At 45.1% G+C, this 21419-nt stretch overlaps 1 protein-coding gene across 2 annotated transcripts in view; it reads right to left on the bottom strand.

The window, feature by feature from the left end:
• Nucleotides 1-153: 153 nt before the first annotated feature.
• Nucleotides 154-21419, bottom strand: part of RGS5 (regulator of G protein signaling 5) — a 49646-nt gene continuing 28380 nt past the window's right edge. Inside the window, exons 3-5 of one of the 2 annotated variants that reach the window (XM_040461024.1) lie at nt 15130-15191; nt 5520-5686; nt 154-2830 (exon numbers count right to left, since the gene is read on the bottom strand). In XM_040461024.1, coding sequence (XP_040316958.1) covers nt 2669-2830; nt 5520-5686; nt 15130-15191 — 391 coding nt within the window. In that variant the 3' untranslated portion in view covers nt 154-2668. Of the gene's footprint in view, nt 2831-5519; nt 5687-9629; nt 9855-15129; nt 15192-21419 lie in introns of those variants that run through there. The other variant, XM_040461025.1, reaches the window with a different exon arrangement.

Raw genomic sequence — 21419 nt, 5'->3', positions numbered from 1 at the left:
CGCCGGGGGAGGCAGTGAGACACAGACATTACACAGGTTTTTATTTTCCTGGAAGGATCATCCCAGTTTTTCTAAGTTCCCAGAATTAAACGAATGTTATTTTCTTTGTGTTACCATGGAAACTTCCAGTAACACTGTGGGTTTTTTTTTTTTAATTTTCTTTTGTCTAAGTTTAAAAACCCTTTTGAAAGATTTCAAAGAACTTTTTTAGGGCAATTTTGATATGTTTGCTTTTCTCATTTGGGGCTGTGATACTTGCTTTCCTTTGAATTTTTTCATTTCATATGTTAGAATAGTTTCTATTGTGTGTGTATACTACTTTAAATTTAAAATAGTATATACAGATGTCTCTATTACAGGTCGTTGTTTGGCTGGGAAGCATTCATTTTTATTTTCCTTCACAGCCCTGCCCTCATGGTGCTTTTCCTGCCCTCTGCCTCCTGAGTTCAGCCTATGGAAAGGTGAAGGCCTCCCTTTTACCGTCCACAGACAAGTCCTCCCCACCGCCAGAGGGCGTGCAGTTTGTGAATCCAGTTGATCTGGGTCTGTGCAACATCAACCATCTGGGTGAGCTCTGTAACATCTAGTAGATTCTCTGAGCGTTTGCAACCATTTGGCTCTTTCAAATAATGCGAATCAAAAATTTTGAATTTTTAATTCAACGAACATTTTTCTGAAAAATGTTTTGGCATTCAAGGACAGTAACTCCCCTAGATCCTTGCGTTCTTACCCTTTCTAGCTGCATGAGAAACTCAAGGGCTGGAGATTTTATGCTAATCTGGACAGTGTAGACGGATGCTGAGGAAGGCAGTACCAGGAATTTTTGATCTGAGTCGCCTGTCACTTCTACACAAACGCACATGGCGAGGATGTCTCCATGCTCACGGTGAGAGCTGTCGACTGCTTATGACAAGCTTCTCTGCAGTGAGCAATGTCTACACCTATAAGTGGACTCTTACCACACTGGCAACCGTTGACAGTGGACCCACTTAGTCCAGCCCACTTTCAGAATGTGAGATAAGTAGCAAGTATTCAGAAGTGCATGGTATCCTTTGAAATAGCAAAATTAGAGAAAAGCCAACAAAAACAGCCAGTGTTTGCCTGAAGGATATGGTAACGATATTCTCAGGAAGTAATTGAATAAACAGGCTACAAACATGGAAAACTAGGAGTGTGTGGAAGAGAAAGGGAAATAAAAGGAGTAAATACAAGACTAAATGTAATCTTCTCCTTAAACACTTCAGAATTTTATTAATCCTTAACAAGTTCTTTTCAAATTAACTCAATATCCTCTCCCTGGTTAGCTTCAAATATAGTTTAGCTTGATTCTCCTTATTACTAAATTATGTAAATCATTACTTAAATCTACTAGAGATAAGAAAAAAATCTAGTGAGACTTACAATAACGAAAGACGGAATTAAAAGTTTAAAACTACTAAAAAAAATACCACGGCCTATCGATCAGCTGTGTGCAAGTCACGTTAGGATATAAATGTGCACTTTGAAGACGAGTACAACCCACTAACATGGGCAGCAAAACAGGGCAGGGAGAGACGGAGTTGGTAAAAAATCACATTATTTCGCAAAATGTGGGGTCCTTCGGAATGCTATCCCAGAAGGCGTCCACAGTCGAATTAATTTTTCTAAAGATAATTTGATCTTTTGAAGATAATCGCCATTCCCTAAATAAACAGATGGCATCATAGGGTAATTAGCCATTTGTAGGCCTGACAAAGTTTTCCCATTTTAGTGGATAGCTCTCCTGATGTGGCGGTAAGAGAAATCGCGCTGGACGGCATCTGTTGTATTTTACGTGAGTGGAGTTGCAAAGTTTGGAATTTTATACTCACAGGGACTTAAAATAATTTGAAAATGGAAACTTTGGGCCTACGTACTTAGATGCATATATATATATATATATATATATACACACATTTATTAAACACTCCATTGTCAGGTTGTTGATTTAATACAAGATTTGGTAACTTGGTGGGGGGTATGAGAGAGGTACAAGGAAAGAACCAATATGGATTGTATTCAGCTTGACTTTGTATAAACATAACATATTTATGGTTATATCTCTGGCTAGTGATCTCCAGCCAATGCAAAGAGGCTCTAAAGGGAAGATTGATATTTTAAATAATGTCTTTGCTTAGAAATCAAATAATGGCTGCCTCATAAAATTCTTACCACCTTTTAGTAACCAAGGTCAGAAATGGAGGGATAATTCCCCCTGGGTCAGAATGAAAACAACAAATGAGATCAATGGATCTCATTTGAAATCGGTCTTTCCACATCCACATTCTTTTTCGTACCAATCTGGGTGGATAGAGATCCATTACCTAAACCATATCTACGGTATCATATTCTTTTCTTATGTTTCCTTGCCATAAGCAGAATTTCCCTGTGACTGTGATTAGCGTTGACAACAACATCCTTAAGAATGGGGCAGGAAGAAGAAATCGGGGGAGGAAGGCATTCGGTCACTAGATAAACATCCAAAACAATGTGCACAAAAAGAGTCAACAACGCCACCCGGGATTTTCCCATTTGGGTATCTTCGAATGAAGCAGCCATGGGAAGCTAATGTAGATTAGATTGCTGGAAAATGCAGGGTTATTACAGAGGAAATAACTCACTGGATGATCCACACAGCCCGGCTAAATTACTACTTGATTAATTCCTGATAAAACTCCGAGCGCACAAAGCGAGGCAGTGAATCCTTTTCCATCAGGGCATAGATTCTTTTCTGGGCCACATCGAAGCTGCTCGGGGACGGTTCCACCAGGTTCTTCGTTGTGATGTCCTTTGTGAAGTGATCGATATTCACCTGCGGGCCGGGAAACAGGGTCACGAGTCAGCCCAGGTGGCAGGATTTGATGGGGGGTTGGGGGGGGGGGGGGTGGGGAGGGACAGGAATTGGTCACCAATAAACTCATGAGGGGAAGGGGCTCCTAAGAAGTGAGAAGAAATGTCATTTCTGTTTTATAGGCAGTGGGGTGAAGCAAGAGATACTCTAAAAAATGCACGAGTCGGATTACGGTCCAAATAACGTGCGTGTTCGAATTCCACCGGCAGCTACCGTGCTTACGGCTTTTGACCCTCACAAGAACCCCAAGAACATGTGTAGGCAAAGCTTAAGTGGCTTTCTCCAGGGCACCGAGCTAAGGCGTGCACATGAGTCAGAGACTCAGAGTTTGAATCCGCGTGTCCTGACACCTCATCCCTCAACCTTCCCTCGGCCGCGTGTGCTTTCACGCCTGACGGAGACAGGGAAGAAGAGAAGCGAACTCTGACCCGATCCAGAAGCTTTTTTTACGGATCTGGAAGAGCGAGGAAATGGGGCCTTTCCCGGAACAAACCAGGCAACAGTGTTTTTGACAGACAAATGATAAGAATAGCGGCTAGTGTTCATCAGGCGCTTCGTCTACACAGGCTCTTGGCCGGGAACGTTAGTCTTACGGGCTCTGGGTCGAGGCTCCCCTTGAACCTCGCCGCTCTGAGCGGGACACCCACATGTCCATCTTACGACCGAGGGGCAGAATGCGAGGCATTCGCTCCAGGTCACGAGTGGGAGAGACAAGATTAAAAAGCCAGGCAGTGTCGCCCTTCACCAATAGACTGCAGCCTTGGAAGGCGTCGCGGCTTGATGTCCTGCGTGCAGTTAGCGACACATCGCCCAAGTCCCCGGGGGGACGCCGTTCGTATTAAGGGCCAGGTGGATGGTCCCCCGGACTGTGCAGGGCACAGCCCTGCACGGGCCTGCCTGAGTGTGACTTGGGAGGATTCGCTGCTCATCATCTCGTGGGCTTTAAGGACCCTTAAGCTACCTGGCTGTAAGAGAAAGAAACAGAATCCAAATTGGCCAGTGGTTCTGAATTGGAGCGTCGCAAAACGTCCTAGATCGCTCCTGGGCTGCTAGAGGTCCTCGACACCGGAAAAGCTCTCTGCGCTCAGAGGATGTGGGTGTGGATGCAGGCAGAGTCAGGGACAAAAGCCTGGCGGAGAGTGCCAGGCCAGGATGGGCCGGACAGCGGGCGTGAGCTGGGCCCCAAGCTCCAAGATAAAAGGAGTTGAGACTGTGGTAAGATTTTCCATGGTGAGAGGGGCCGGAGTGCTTTCTGCAGGAGGAAACGATGCAGCACAGCCTCAGAGCTGAGGTCCAGGGCCTGACTCTGCATGTGGGGACCCCAGCCCGGTGAGGTCAAGTTACATGCCCGCTAGCGCTCAGGAGGGACAGGATGGAGGCGACGCTGTAATGTATACCTCTCTGTTCCCAGGCTTTTCTTCTTCTTTTTTTTAATTAAAAAAATGTTTACTTATTTTGAGAGAGGGAATGCGATCAGGAGAGGGGCAGAGAGAGAGAGAGAGAGAGAGAGAATCCCAAGCAGGCTCTACACTGTGAGCATGGAGCCCGATGCGGAGCTCGAACCCACAAACTGTGAGATCATGACCGGAGTCAAAATTGAGAGTCCGATGTTTTTGGTTTGTTTTTTTTTTAGTGTTTATTTGTATTCAGAGAGAGAGAGAGAGAATGAGCAGGGGAGTGGCAAAGAGAGAGGGAGACACAGAACCCGCAGCAGGTTCCAGGCTCTGAGCTGTCAGCACAGAGCCTAACACCAGGGCTCGAACTCCCAAACTGCGAGATCACGACCTGAGCCGAAGTCAGAGGCTTAACTAACTGGGACACCCAGGCGCCCCTCGTTTTATTCCTCTTGCCACACTAAAGCAATGCTTCTTCCTCTCTCACCGTGAATATATACTGAGCTAGGTAGGCAACCCTACACAGAATGGTTGAATTTCAAAAAAGTATAAAGCGCTCTCCTAGTCTTAATGTTTAAAAGAAGGGATGACCTTACTTCTCTCTAACACATTGTATCCAGTGACGTGCAGCCTCTACTGGTTTTATTACTTTTATGTGCGCAGGCCCCCTCTAATGAATCGTTCTGATACAGATTCACATGTTTGCTGAGCCAGGAAAATACGATTACGGTAACCAGGTATGATCGCCTGACGATCGGCAATGTCCACATCATCCACGCATTCAACTATGTGTGGCCATTTCTCTTTTTAAAATCTTAGTGCCAGGGGTGCCTGGGTGGCTCAGTCAGCTAAGCGTCTGACTCTTGGTTTTGGCTCACGTCCTGATCTCACAGTTTGTGGGATGGAGCCCCGAGTCGGGCTCTGCGCTGACAGCACGGAGCCTGCTTGGGATTCTCTCTGTCTCCCTTTCTCTCTGCCCCTCCCCCGCCCCCCCCCCCAAATAAATAAACATTGAAGCATGCTCTAGGTACACACACACATACACGTACGTGAGATGTTTACAGCGAAGGGTACCGAGGATAGGAGAACCCGTCCGAAGTCACACGTGGAGGAAAGCCTGGGATTGGAATGTCCGCATCCATTCGCCTCACAAATGTTTGCTGACCGCCACCGATGAGCCCGGGGCGGGGTTCCCATCCTCCCTGACGTGCAGCTCAGCCCACGGTGACCACCCTCACTCACCCATCAAGACCTACCTCTTTAGGAGCCTCCGTTTGGATGAATTCTTCATAAATTTTCTTCGCCTTCTCGGCCATCTTGGCAGGGGACTTGATCTTCTTGTAGTCCTCACAGGCCAGCCAGAACTCGAGGTTTTCCTCACTGAATTCAGACTTCAGGAAACTTTTGAAGCTGGCAAGCCCATCTAGCCAGGGGAAAGTTCGGTTGGATGGATAAATACATGCGTCCTTCACATTATCCATACATTTTTTAGAAGTTTATCCAAAATAGATTGCAAATTATAAATTTGTAAACTATAAAATTGTAAACTATAAATTATAAATCTGCCCGCTTGCTTACCAACACTGTATCCTGCCGTATGGCCTGGATTTATTTACTACATATTTCTGTCACTCGTGTAAGAACCTTACACGTATTAACTCTCATTTACTCCCCTTATGAACCATGAGGCAGGTGCTATTCGTGTCCTATGTTTACAAAATGACATGAGAGAGATCAAGGGGCGCCTGGGTGGCTCAGTCGGTTGAGCGTCCGACTTCGGCTCGGGTCGTGGTCTCACGCTCGTGAGTTCGAGCCCCTGGTCGGGCTTCGTGCTGACGGCTCAGAGCCTGGAGCCTGCTTCGGAGTCTGTGTCTGCCTCTCTCTCTGCCCGTCTCCCACCCACCCACATAAGAATAAATAAACATTTAAAAAATGAAAAAAAATAAAAGAGAGATCAAGTAACTTGCTCTTAGGTAACCAGCTGGTCGGTGGCAGAGGCAGGATTCAAATCCAGGAACCTGCATTTGGTGACAAAGGTTTACCTGTAAGACCATCTAGGAATATTAAGAACACTAACGCCACTCTGGATACTCTTCAGTCACCGAAAGGAAAAAGATACATTTGGAGCCTGATTTGGCACTGTAATACTGGCGTTGATTATCGTGTGCATGACAATTCTTTTTTTTTTTTCTTTCTATCGATGATTTTTGGGCCGTTATTAGACTCCAGGCAGTACAGTAAGTCACAACGGTAAGTAAAGCTGTCAAGGTTCCTGCCCTAATGGAGCTTCCAGATTCTGGGGGAAGTAGGAAGAAAGTGAAGAAACACAAGAAACATTGACACACAAAAAGGGAAAAACCATATGAAAGATGGTAACGGAGTAACAGGAGGGACTTAACTTTATTTTAAGTTGGCGGAAAGCCCCATGAGAAAGGGACGTTCTGTTTGAGACCTGAAGACAGGCAGGCAGGGACTGAATGAAGTTACCACCCCCCAAGGAGTTACCATGCCTGTCAATCATACGTCAGTGGTTTTTTTTTTTTTTTTCCATTGTATTTATTTTTGAGGGGGGCGGGGGCAGAGGGAAAGAGAGAGAGAGAATCCTAAGCAGATTCCACACTCAGTGCAGAGCCCGATGCAGGGCTCCATCCCATGACCCCGAGGACCGTGATCTAAGCTGAAATCAAGAGTCAACGCTCAACCTCCTGAGCCACCCAGGTGCCCCAATACGTCAGTTTTTTAAAACACGTTAGCTTTAATATAATTACAACTACCGTGTTTTCCGTGTGCTGTTGCTCATGTGGACTCCAGCTTGTTTCAAAATAGGTATCCATCCATGTAATATATATGCATACATTCGTCTGTTACAAATGTGTATATGAGAAGCTCTTAGGCCTGATGCTGTGTTTCTTTTTCCTCCCTACCCTCCATAGGGGGTGATACGTGGGAATTCACTGATTTCATAGAACACGCACCCAGCACGGGTGCCGATTAAACCAGGATACATAGTTGTCTTTTTTTTTTTTTTTTTTTGTCAATTTACCTTCAATACATTTTTATTGTCTGCACGCCCCTTACCATCCCCTGCGGCCACATTCAATTCTAAAGAAACAGAGTGGTTAAGTGATAAGTAACTTGGATTAGAGTCCTCAGCAATTTCTGGATGCAAACAAAAACACTTTGCATGTTAGTCCCCTCTTTTTATACTTCACCTAAGATTTTTGTTTTGTAATTTATTTACTTATTCTGAGACACAGAGAGAGAAAGAGAGAACATGAGCAGGGGAGGGGAAAAGAGAGAGGGGGAAAGAGAATCCCAAGCAGGCTCCACACTGTCAGCGCGGAGCCCGACACGAAGCTCGAACTCCCGAACCGGGCGATCATGACACGAGCCAAAACCAAGAGTTGGATGCTTAAGCGACTGAGCCACCCAGGTGCCCCAGACTTTTTCCTTTTTTATTGATCGACATCTAAAAATAAGCTGGGAGCAATGGTAGGCATGATGAACAATTTGCTCTGGAGACCTCGCTAGGAGAGTTACTGTAAAACCATTTGGTAACACGTATCTAGACAAAATCGGGTGTGTTTTTCTTCTCTCCCTTTCCATATTTTGCACTCTATTTCTAGCACCATTTGTTATAATTTAGTGACACAGGAGTCACCATATATGCTGAAAGAAGAAATAAAGCCTAGAGCTCTCTCTCTGTCATAGTTAAAGTTTTCACTGTTTCTTAAACAAAATGTGTCAGGTAGCCTCTGTTGAAATGGAAAAACGCCCAGGACTTTCTAGGGGCCGGGAAATGATAGCAGGGGTGAAGTCTTATGAACACCCATGCAAGACTTTGGAGGAAACTATAACTTCACAGAATTAAGTCTGTGGCCATTGTATTCTCATCAGGCCCCTGTCCCCACAACCTATCTGTCTCTCTGAATCACCCATTCCAAGTCTTTATAAAAGATACAGATAAAATCCCAGTCCTCCCAAGCTTTGGTATTTATGACCTGAGGACGCACGCCAGGACTCCAGAACAATATTAACATTTTCCAGGCATCCGGGGGCTGAGCTCGGAAAATAACTTTCCAGTGAAGTCAGTCCATTTCCTGGGCACTGGTTTTATCACTCTCACTGAATTCTACAACACTATTTCAGGGCTTTTTATCAATGCACACACTTTGATCAGAGACTCATAACCGGCTTTAAACTCACTCTATTGTCCGGGGAGATGCTTAAAGCTATTCTTTCTCTCACCTGGCTTTTGAGAATTCTCTGGATGGCCCCTTAGTAGGACCTTCAAATCATTCCCCAGATACCTTCTCCTCCTTCGCCTCTGGTTTTCCAGTGGGCCATTCCTTGACTCTCTGTTCAATTCCCATCAGCCCTGAGGAAGTCCTCTTGGGTCAGAGCCAAAGAGACTCCAGGAGAAACTTGTCTAGTCTTCAAGTAACGCACACATCATCTCTGGCCCACACTACTGCCCTCGCACTCCACACCCACCGCACGGGGCCCTCAGCACACATCCCTGAGAAATCCCTGCGTCCTCCCCTGCTGAGCCTGCACAGAACCCCAGGATACTTCTCAACACACCTCTTCGGGCATCCCCTACTAGGAAGCAGAGGAAACCTCCTGCTCGCTGGTCTTGTGGGAACAGTCTGGGTTTTGACCGACATTACGGCCCCAGAGCTGGCCCTAAGGAATGGTGTCACTTTTGACATCTAAGCAAAAGAACGTACAGCCCTACCAAAGGACGAAATGAAGCCAGCTCTAAAACCACTTGGAAAATAAAAGGAGTGTGAGACAAATCCAAGTCAGTTGGGTATATAAAGGAAAACTATTAAGGGCGAGGGGCGCCTGGGTGGCTCAGTCGGTTAAGCGTCCGACTTCAGCTCAGGTCAGGGTCTTACGGTTTAGGGGTTTGAGCCCCACGTCGGGCTCTGTGCTGACCGCTCAGAGCCTGGAGCCTGCTTTGGATTCTGTGTCTCCCTCTCTCTCTGCCTCTCCCCCACTCATGCTCTGTCTCTCTGTCTCTCAAAAAGAAATAAATATTAAAAAAAATATTAAAGGGGGGAGATTAGAATAAATCTCCCCTCCTAGAGGAAAAATGGTGGAATGTCATGAGTGGATAGTTGACAGGTGTCATTACATAGCTTGCCGGTTCCGAGCACGGGCTCTGGAGTCAAGGAACCCTCGGGTGGGTCCTGTTTCACCACATCACCACTCAGAAATGTCACTATTCGGTAACTGGGGCAAGTGACCCACCCTCTCTGAGCCTCAACTGCCTCCTCTTACACGGATATAATCATGGAACCCACGTGAACCCACGTGATAAGGTTGTTGTAAGGACTCAGCAATTCACGCCAAGCTCTTACCTGGTGTCGAACATAATGAGAGCTCAGGAAGTACTGTCTTTCATCATTTTTATTCATGCCTAATTTAAAATCAGTGTTTGCCATCATTCAAAAGCCAGCTCCCAGGTTGCCTCAGACGGGAGGTACACTGCCTTCTCCTTGCTCTTGAAGATTTTTGGATGGTGATGGGAGAAGAGCTTTCTTTATCCTTTTGTTGCTGCTGTTCCCTGACATGCCTGTCTTCTCCAGGAGGCCGTTCAGGCTTCGCGTTCAAGGTCTGAGTTTCATGTACCTTCGCCTCTCCTTCCCGCCCACCTCACATCTGTGCCTCACATCGAATAGACAGACGCTGAGCCAAATAAGACACACTAAGGGACGCCATTCCTCCCACATCGCAGAGCCGAAGGACAGAGAGCTAAAAGAAAAATAAATCTACCACGGTAGTGTTTTATTTCATGAGCACATTACCTAACCTCACTTTCCTTTTCTGAAAAGTAGAAATTGTTATCGTATCGAAGCCCTAAAATTATTACGCTCCTTAAATAAAGCACTACATGCTAAGCGCATTGGGCAACGCCCGACACGTGAACAAACAGTACAAGTAACCTATTGCTGATACTATTATTATTATTGCTTTGAAGGAATTTGTGGTTGCCAGTGAGTCAGAGGAGGGCATAGATGAGCCAGACAAAAAAGGAAGGAGAATATTGGAAACCAAAGAGAGAGAAGCAGGAGGAGAAGGCAAAGATAGGGAGAAGAGACACAGAGAGAGAGAGATGGCTAGATCTGGGCTGTTCCATTCCCCACGGACGAGTCCAAATCTCAAGGGTGTCTCAGGAAATGCTCTGACCTTTTGGAGCTCCTGGGAAAAAAAGAATTCGCATATAAACTTTCCCGCTGCTACTGGATTGTGTTTCATTCTTCCTTGGCTCTTTTTTAAAAGAATTTTTTTTAATGTGTGTTTTTTATTTTTGAGAGAGAGAGAGAGACAGAGTATGAGAGGGGCAGAGAGAGAGAGGGAGACACAGAATCCAAAGCAGGGTCCAGGCTCTGAGCTGTCAGCACAGAACACAGGGCTCGAAGTCACGAGCCGCGAGATCATGACCTGAGCTGAAGTCAAGGCTTAACCAACTGAGCCACGCAGGCGCCCCCTTCCTTGGCTCTTAAAGACAGTCAGGTGGAGGAATTTAATGTCACGGTCTTTTTTTTTTTTATTTCATTTTAAGTTTATTTATTTTCAGAGAGAGCGAGAGATAAAAGAGTGAGCAGAGGAGGGACAGAGAGAGAGAGAGAGAGAGAGAGAGAATCCCAAGCAGGCTCTGCACTGTCAGCATGGAGCCCGATGCAGAGCTCGAACGCATGAACCGTGAGATCACAACCTGAGCCGAAACCAAGAATCAGACGCTTAACGGACTGAGCCACCCAGGTGCCCCTAATGTCACTGTTTTATTTAGACTTCCGCGTGCAATCCGTGTTTGTGTTTAATGAGCAGCACACTGGTCATTTGTCCCACGGACCTAATGAATACAGGTGTCATCACCTGCAGAGTTGAACACAAAACAGGTAAGAAATTGACATACTGTCAAAACAGAGTTGAATACACTGGAGGCTTAAAAATGATTTCTTAAATGAGGAAAAGCAAGAGAAAGCTTGTTAGTTGGGAAAGATTGAATAGCACCTTAACTGTCTAATTTTTAAGAGGTTAGGTACCAATTGACTTCATTTCCGCTCAAGAAAAATGTGGATTTAAGGAATACTGGGGAACTTTATCAATTGTGAGGCAACCTCCTGCATGAGCAGTACAGAACGCCAACTGTTCTCTGTAAATCAACAAAGATGCCACTCCTCGAGGTGAAATGGTTTAGTTTATCCAATCAAACATCCAAGCAGAGATTGTGGCGTTTCAAACGCATAGATTTCTCAAACGTATCTTTCTTGGTTACCTATTTTGCATCATTCACAGCTAATGTTCGCTATTTCTGATCCCAGACCATGAGTTTTAGCAGATTCCAATAACATTTCCCGAGAGCTGAGTTGCTAAAGTTTGGCTTAGGGTTATTCACGGGGCACAACAGTGGGTGTTCGGGAGAATAGGTCAAATGTCTCTTCAGGTTTCTGGTGCCTGGTGTTCTGTTAGTCCTTCTCTGGGGAGAACGAGACAGCGAGAAGTGGAGGGCAGAGACAACATGGCAAGAGGGACACACAGAGCAAAAAGGGGAGCCATAGAGAGAAGCCGGGGGAGAGGGTGGAATGGAAAAATAAAGAGGAAGAGAGAGACACGGAGAGTAAGGGCAGAGGAACAAACTTCGAGAGAGAGGCAGTCTTATTTACTAATGGCATCCCCCTCCCTTTAGGGCATGGGTCTCCACTCTTTCTGCGAGATCTCTATATTCATACCAGAACCTCTCTTTTTCACCTGAGCTTCTTTGAATATAAAGAAAGACTCTTTCAAAGGAAGAATTTTGACCTGAATGGTTATCAAGTGCTTTTCCATTTATCACTAGGGGAAATTAATTTCCCCAGCCTTCAAATGTTAATTCCTGGGGCACCTGGGTGGCTCAGTTGGTTGAGCCTCCGACTCTTGGTTTCGGCTCTGGTCATGATCTCAGGGTTGTGGGATCGAGCCCCGAGATGGGCTCTGCACCAAGCATAGAGCCTGCTCAAGCTTCTTTCTCTCTCCCTCTGCCCCCCTCCCCTGCTCGCTTGCTCTCTCTCTCTTACACACACATTAAAAAAACGAAAAAACAGAAGTGACAAAACACATTTAAAGAAAAACGTTAATTACTTAGGAGGATAATTACGTAGAACTTAAGATTATACGTACACACACGTATACACAGATACATACTGTGTAACACATCTATATGCATATGTAATTTTGAAACGTATATAATTAAATGAAATGTGAATATTATATATACATATTTACACAACACTGACGTGAATGTATATTTTCTCCACTGAGAAGTAGCAAATATTACTGTGAGTCTCAGGCCTCAAGCTGAAAGGCTTCAGACCCTCAACAAATGCTAAGGTGTTAACACTAATTGCCTCTGATTTAACTTCTGCCCCTATCTTTCTTATACCAAATAGCTCCCCGTCCCTAAAAGCCTGAAATATATGAACACGTGACCCTAAGGATTAGCGGGACTGAAAAGGATTGGATATGGGCACACAAATATATATCCTTCTCCTTCATGGTTTTGTAAACATGAAAATAGGTCTGCTAATTCTCAGGTTTCTTGACATTAGCAATAAATACCTGGACCCAGGGTACTTAGTATTCTTAATGTAGCAATATACCATCTGTCTGGTTGCAATTGGCCCCAAAACCATTGTGTAAGACAATAAATAAGTCAATTGAGAAACATAAATATTTTTCTCTTAATCAACCTCGTGGAATTTCTGGATCCAAGAAGCAAAATGAATGAACTCATTCACCCGTTAGGTTAACAAACATTTACTGAACACTTTGTATGTGTCAGGGCATGGTATTCTGTTTAGCCGAAGAGATAAAAAGAGAATCAAAGTGGATAAGATTAAGAAAGTTACAAAGAGGTAATGATTCTACATCAGGTAAGCAGAAGCTTGCCCTACTCAAAACAAGACATAATTTTTTTTAGGTTTATTTATTTACTTAGAGAGAGAGAGAGAGAGAGAGTGCGCGCATGTGCGAGTGGGGAAGGGGCAGAGGGAGAAGGAGAGAGAGAATCCCCAGCAGGGCCCCACTGTCAGTGCAGAGCCCCACGCGGGGCTCGAATCCATGAAACGTGAGAGCGTGACCTGAGCCAAAACGAAGAGTCAGAAGCTTAGCCGACTGAGCCATAAAAAATTTTTCATACACGATTCAACATATGTTCTTTGTTATCTATGCTGTGCTTATTAATAATGATGCACCTGCAAGAAGCATTTTTTAAATCCTTATTTTTGCAAAGCATCCAACAATTTCATATGCCATTCTTGGGGCAAAGATGAAGAAATACACGTTGGATACGTTAAATTGAATCATATTCTTAAAATGAACTATTCCATAAATACTTATTCTCCCCATATCGTGCACTTCTTATTGGGAAGTTGTTCAGATCAAAAGGCTAAGCCTTGGCTGTCCCTGAGTTTATAATCTATCATCGGAGGGAGACAGCGGTGAAGAAGTACTCGGTAGGTAGTATCAAGCAGCAGAAAAGATGTGCAGACAGGTTCTCTGGAAGCTCAGAGGGAGGATAAATCATTCTGGATGGCCAAGGAAGACTAGGCAGTCAGCATTCAGATCTGCTTTCATAGGAGAGGAAGTATTTCAACAGACAGAGATGGGAATACAAAGTATTCCGGCCACAGGGATTACATGTAGAAATCCCATAAGGGGGAGGAAGAAGACCTCAGTTTGACTGCAGACCAGCCATCTTGTTATCATGGGGAACCTTAACCTCGATACCGCAGGCCTTGAGGATCAGTAAGGATTTGGATTAGGGGAGAGGCAAGCAGTGCTCTGTTGGTATTAGCGTGGGAACAGGTTCTTGCTGGCACTTCTGTCGTGTCTTGAAGGAAGGCAAGCACCAGAAGAGGAAACTAAGGCTGGGGGAGATAACAACGCATGTCAGGCCACCAGAGCCGTCAATAGCAGCTTGGACTAGGACATACCTACCCGATCTTGGTTCCTAATCCACTGTTCTTCATGCTGTTGTAACCAGTCCTTACCAAGCCATGATGAGGCTAAGGTGGAAAGGGCAGTGTCTCTCTTTTACTGATGAAAATATCGAGGGGCGCCTGGGCGGCTCCGTCGGTTAAGGGTCCAACTTTGGCTCAGGTCATGATCTCATGGTTCGTGGGTTCGAGCCCCGTGTCGGGCTGTGCTGACAGCTCGGAGCCTGGAGCCTGCTTCCGATTCTGTGTCTCCCTCTCTCTCTGCCCCTCCCCCCACTCGTGCTCTGTCTGTGTCTCTCAAAAATAAATAAACGTTTAAAAAACTTTTAAAAAATATTGAGAAACACACAGGTCAAGCCACTTGCTCTGGCTCATAAGAATAAGTAGGATAGATGGGAAAATAATCTGCGATCATGAGTCCTCAAGCCACTTTCTTTTCACATTCTCTCACAGTACAGTAGAACTTTGTCTTCTTGTGATCTGGGTAACCACACTCCTTGGGCATCCTTCCCTTGTTGAGTCCACACAGAAAAATTGAAGCGGGCACCTGGGTGGCTCTGTTGGTTAGGCATCTGACATTGGCTCAGGTCATGATTTCTCAGTACCTGGGTTCCAGCCCCACATCGGGCTCCGTGCTGACAGCTCAGAGCCCGGAGCCTGCTTCGGATTCTTTCTCTCCCTCTGTCTCTGCCCTTCCCCAGCTTGTGCTCTCTCTCTCTCTCTCTCTTTCTCTCTCTCAAGAATAAACAAAGTAAATAAATAAAAGAAAAAACGAAAAATTGAAGAAGTGTCAAAATTGGAGAAGGACACCAGCAACACAAAGGCGATTTTTGCCTCTGTTCCCTCCCCTGACCTTTGATAAAAGACAATTCCAACTTACAGTTGTTCTGCAGGATCTTGTCCAGGGAGTCACGCCATTGCAGAGCCTCATCCAGCGGGGGTCTTCATCAAGAATTAAGGGGGAGAAAAAAAAAAGGTGACCGCCATGAGAAGGGTACTAACCACATCCACTGACCATGTCCTGGATCTGCTTTTCGCAGAAAAGCTACAACCAGTGACCCATCCTCAGGACAAGGGAGTGTGAGTTATTTTCTTTCTAGCAATTGGGTTTGGTGGGCTGGGTTTGCTGTCCCTCATCTGTATCGTGTATTTTCATCTCTTTTTGAGCAATTTGTTTAGGTCTGCCTCTTTTTGGAAGTAAAGTCCATTCATCATGAAGCTGTGTCTTGATATTCTCGTATATCTGACGACAGTACCTCCAATTGTGCCCTTTGTGGCCCGAATGCAACAGAACGAAATCCAGTGGCCCTGTTATAGGGATTGAACTCATGTTCTCTGCCTCCCCGATGCTTCACTTTAACCACATAATTTAATCAGCAAAGAGCATTTGATTCCACATCCACATCCCATTGCCATCAAGGCTGGAAGATGAAGGGTGTAATGCTGCCTCACACGGGAAATGGGATCAGAGTATGTCTACGTTTTTAAAAACCTGGGTGCATTTTTCCTGCCCTGTTAGGACAGATAGTGATTTTTGCAAGATTTCCTCCTGAGAAGAAAAGTGGTCTACATCGTGACTAGGAATGTTGTCCATAAACGCTCCAGATGCTGACTCAAAAGGAGAAGGTGATAGCTAACATATAATTTCCCCTTGGGCTGTTTTTATTTTAACATTTATATGCAGCAACCCTGCAGCTATTTCATTATAACCACTAATTCCCCTCTCCCCGCAGGATTGTGTCAAGTCCGGCTGGTGCAGTCTGGGAAATATGGCTGACTGTGCTCTCCCCGGGGCTCCCCTGCTCTCGCTCCTGCACTGTGATGGGAGTCCTTCCCCGTCAAATCAAAAGAAAGTAACAAGGCATTTTTTAGAATAGCAAGGCCAGTGAAGGTATTTTTCCTAAATTGGAACTTCCTTAGCTCTTCACTATTTTTATCTACTGTTCAGACAGTCCAGGACTGATCCTGCTTCTGTTTTTTTTTTTTTTTTAATATTATCTTGGGGTTTCAAGTATTAAGATTAGCAGCTGAGCTTGATAAGACACTTGCTAATTCCACTCTTCATTTTGCTGCCCAGGCTTTGCTATATAGATACACTTTATTTACGTAGGGAGTCCAATATGGCAGTAGATTTTTTTGGCTAACGTGCTATATTTCCTTCACTTCATTTTTTTTTAAGTTTATTTATTCATTTGGAGAGAGACATAGAGAGCGAATGGGGGAAGGGCAGAGAGAGAGAGAGAGGGAGAGAATCCCAAGCAGGCTCTGCACTGTCAGCACAGAGCCCGACGTGAGGCTTGAACTCACGAACCGCAAGACCACGACCTAAGTCGAAACCGAGAGTCAGACACTTAACCGACGGAGCCCCACAGGTGCCCCTCCTTCACTTCTTTACTTTTCATCATGGAATATGGGCAGATTTGGGGTCTTAATTATTCAATTCTCCATAATGTTTTCTGTTTTTACTATTTGAAGATTAAACATGCCAAAAATAAGAGTAACAAACCTGGTGAAACGATCTTAGGTGGTTTCTCTTTTTCCTGGCTAAGAACACAGGTGTCACAGATCAAGAACACCACACTAATCCCTCGGAAATTTATTTTTAAGATGTGAACAGCCTTCCTTCCTCCCATTTTCTTCTGGTTAGTGTAAAGGAGCTCAGGAAAGAGAAATCATGAAAAAGGGATGGCAAGTATGTCCCTATGTTTTGCTGCCTCGTTTTATTTCTAACCAGAAAAGGACCTGCTTTCTAGAGGTCGTAACTCCTTTTGGCTCTTCTCTATTACCCCCCTACTGAGAACTTTTCCTATGTATATGTTATTTCATACCTACATTTTTACCATAAGGCTTTCTGCATCTTAATTCACTACAGTAGGTGTGATGTTCTGAAAATAAAAGACTCCCCTTCAAGTCTCTACTGATTGTTGACAGAAAGAGCAGGACATTCAATAATTGGACAAAAGAAAGAGAGCAAGGGAAAGGCCTGGTTCCCTCACTGAACCTCTTTCTCACTTCATAAATATTCTCCTAAAATGAAATCACCTTCCTCTCCCCGCTTTTCCTCTGGTTAGCACAGAGGAACACAGGCAGAAGAAATCACATAAGCAGGTGCACCTGACTTAAGCGTGCTGCCCGATCCAATTTGTCCCAAATGGTCTTGTTAGAACCAGACTAATGACCAATATGAGCGGTACATCACAGCCAAGATTAAATTCCTGAAAAGGACATGTGCAGAGTCCGCCTGGGGGTTAAATTAGTCCAAACTGATTCAAGGACACAGTTGAGCAGGACACATACCCCACAGCATTCAGCCCAGTGTTCTGATTACCAGCCTAGGAGGTAACGGAGGTTCATCCTGTCCCGATTCTCAGAATTTGCCAGCCCTCGTTAAGTCTGACTTCTTTGGAAACAAGATAGACGCAGATCTAAATGGCCAATAAGTGCCCCGGTTTGCAAGGCCATAGCTGACCACAGAGAGTGGGCCTGGTCTCGGAGTGTGGGTGTGGGGGAAAGGGAGGGAGCCAGTTCACATGAAAGGCAAAACACACATTTACAGAGATGGTGAACTGTGTGTTTTCTAATGCCCAGTATAAATGCCACCTGGTCCAGGAAGTGACCATCTCGACCGGAAGTGTCCTCTCTCTTTTACTGTCCTCTTAGCCACTTAGTCATTGAATCGCTTATGTGGCAACTCACTGCCTAAACGTAGTCGGTGAGTCATGGAGAACTTTTCCCATTCCACCTGTCCGATGGTGCATCCCCTACATCATTAATCTACCCTGCAATAAGTGTGCATCAAACGAATGCAAACATGAGCAATGATTCAGCGTGCCCATAGTCAGTCTGGTTGATGAAAGCCGTAAATAACACTGAACCTTCGATTTCAAAAATGTTAGCCCCGTGAACCATTGCTATGAGTGTTGGCAACTCTGACACGTCCTAGCTGTAACCATGGGAAAGTATTTTGACCTCTCTAAACACTGTGGGTTCCTCTTTCCTCGTTTTTTAATCCACACGGTCCCTGGCCCGTATTGGAACACTCCTGGCAATGTTCTCACATCCTCTTCTTCGTGACAAGGGACATGAAATCCCAGTTATTTATCGGCCCTGATGTGCCTGCTCTGTTCTCCCTTCCTTCCCCGCAGGGCATTGTGCTCACGACTCAGCTCAGGTCCTTTCATGGACATTTGTTGAGCCCTTACCCCATGGCCAACAGTGACCTGGGCGCCTATGATGAGGATGTAGATGAAAACATCTGGGGGCGCCTGGGTGGCTCAGTCGGTTGAGCCTCCGACTTCGGCTCAGGTCATGATCTCACGGTTCACGAGTGCCAGCCCCACGTCAGGCTCTGCTGACAGCTCGGAGCCTGGCGCCTGCTTCGGATTCTGTGTCTCCCTCTCTCTCTCTCCGCCCCTCCCCTGCTCATGCTCTTTCGTTGTCTAGCTTTGGCCCAAACATCGTACATACGGCCGTAATCCTGGCCATGATGTTCACTCAGCAGCTCACCAGGTCAGTGTCTGCATATGGGAACACTTGGTAAATGTTCACAGCTAGAGCCTGCTTCTGTGTGGTCATTCTAGAGTTATAAAGTGGTCAAACAGCAACAGCAAAGTGTAGTTTAAAATTAGTGGCAGAGGGAAGGAGAAAAGGAACATCTAGAGTATAAAATGAACTACAAAATGTCTGTATCACATAAGGGAAGGGAAGCAAAAATAAGATAAGAACAGAGAGGGAGGCAGACCCTAAGAGACCCTTAAATACAGAGAACAAACTGGAGGTTGCTTTGCGGGGTGTTGGATGGGGGGATGGGCTAAATGGGCGGTGGACATTAAGGAGGGCATTTGTTGGGATGAGCACTGGATGTCGTATGCCAATGATGAATCACTAAATTCTATTTCTGAAATCATTATTACACTACATGTTAACTAACTTGGATTTAAATTAAATTTAAAAAGAAGATTATCTGTATCAGCTGCTAAGCATTTTACAATTGATTATATGACAAGCCATGATAACAGTTATTGCAAACTAAATTTATGTGTTGTGCTAATTTGTTTACTATTCATTAGGAGGACCTACGGCACAGCCTGGGGAAATGCTCGCGTATGGACAGGATGAACAAAAGTGGGAGTCCTCAGAGAGAGAGAAGACCGTTGAGCAGAGTCAACCCCTGGTGATGAGTCAAAGGCGAGGCCTTCGAGAGGGTTCCTGTGGGTAGTAAGGTTTCAACCTGACCAGAAAGAGTGAAGAGAAGATCCTGGAAGCGGCGACTTTTGCGAAAGAAGATTCAAAACCAAGTAAGCATTGTAAGGAGTGACCCAGAATGGAGTCGAGAAGACGTTGAGGAAGCAGGTACATCTCCCGACACCATAAATGTGTGACTTTGGTCAGCGCATCTGGACCACCTCCCAGGACACATCCTTCTACTTTGGACCGAAATAGAGCTAAGGTAACACCTATTAGCTGATCAGCCACTTGTGTATTAGTTAAAACTGTGCCAGCGCCAATCACCATTCTTTCAAAACAAATTACGTAACCCTGTGGTTTTTGACTTCATAAGCTTGCACTTCACGTTGGCGATCCGGAGCACATTTTCAATTTGGGTAGGCTCTGTATCTCCTAGATTGCCATCCCTAAGACCCCAAATAAATGCTTTGGTTGTTTTACGGGCTTCATGATTAACCCTTTCTGTTTCTAGAATTACCCCCATGAAAGCATTGAAAGGGATAGGAGTGGGAGTGGGGGACTGAGAGAGTTTTTTCAGAGTGGAACATGGCCCCAGAAGGAAAAGAGCAATTAAGAACACGAAAATGGTAACAGACGCCAGCTATGGGTGGTAGGGATGTGGGCAGCTCTCGTCTATTTTTCGTTTCTATTTTTTTCGATTTCTGTTTTCTTTTTTTTTTTTTTTAATTTTTTTTTTCAACGTTTATTTATTTTTTGGGACAGAGAGAGACAGAGCATGAACGGGGGAGGGGCAGAGAGAGAGGGAGACACAGAATCGGAAACAGGCTCCAGACTCTGAGCCATCAGCCCAGAGCCCGACGCGGGGCTCGAACTCCCGGACCCCGAGATCGTGACCTGGCTGAAGTCGGACGCTTAACCGACTGCGCCACCCAGGCGCCCCTCGATTTCTGTTTTCTTAATGAGAAAAATAAAAACCTTGTGGGGCACCTGGGTGGCGCAGTCGGTTAAGCGTCTGGCTTAGGCTCAGGTCATGATCTCACAGCTCTTGAGTTTGAGCCCCGAGTCGGGCTCTGTGCTGACAGCTCAGAGCCTGGAGCCTGCTTCAGATTCTGTGTCTCCCTCTCTCTCTGCCCCGCCTCCCCTCGTGCTCTGTCTCTCTCTCTCAAAAATGAATAAATGTTAAAAAAAAAAAAAATTGAAAAAGAAAAAGAAGAAAAGGAAAAACATTGAAAAAGTAGAAATGCTTTTTTAAAAAGGGATTGCTTTTTTTTAAAGATGAGGGGGTTAAAAATATCTTCAGTCTGGAGAAGGTTTATTTTCTTCTGTGAGAGAGGAACATGGGTACAAAAAGGCAGAGAAATTTCAAGTGGCGAGAAGAGAGATCGACCAAGCTCATGCAGAACACAGTCTTTTCATGATAATTAAAAGGCAAGGAAATTGGCCAAACATGAAGAGGTGGAAGGCGTTGAGGGGTTTGACAGAGGGTGAGAAAGCCTTGCAATGGTCACCGTGAAAAATGCAAGAGAGACACAATAGTCTCTAGGGATATGAAGGAGGCGGGGGCCCCCCCCCCCCAAAAAGCAATTTAAACTCCTGGAAGAAGAAAGGCGACAGAAGACAAGAGAGGAAAATCATCCAGTAAATATCGACCCCAGGTTTTCTTCCAAAACTGCTTCACTCTGAATCCCTGTTAAGCCAAATAGCTCGAGTGTCTGTGTGCAAGATTAAAACAGAGAATCAAAGCAGGAAATGTAGTACTATATTTATTTCCGAAAGTGAATTCCTACAGATCCATAACCACTACATTGTTTTCTTCAAAATAGATGGCTTTTTTGATCTGTCGCTGCTATGAAATGTGTTTCTCATTCCCTGCCAGTGCCTGGTGCGAGCCACTCCACCCTGAATTAGCTTCCCCTTTCTAAATGCAGAAAACCCAATTACGCCTCACTTCCGGCGTGGAATCACTTTGAAGTAATAAGAGGA

Source organism: Herpailurus yagouaroundi, unplaced genomic scaffold, assembly GCF_014898765.1.
Source record: "Herpailurus yagouaroundi ecotype Mexico unplaced genomic scaffold, PumYag 253, whole genome shotgun sequence".
Taxonomy (NCBI): domain Eukaryota; kingdom Metazoa; phylum Chordata; class Mammalia; order Carnivora; family Felidae; genus Herpailurus; species Herpailurus yagouaroundi.
This window is presented reverse-complemented; position numbering and strand designations above follow the sequence as displayed.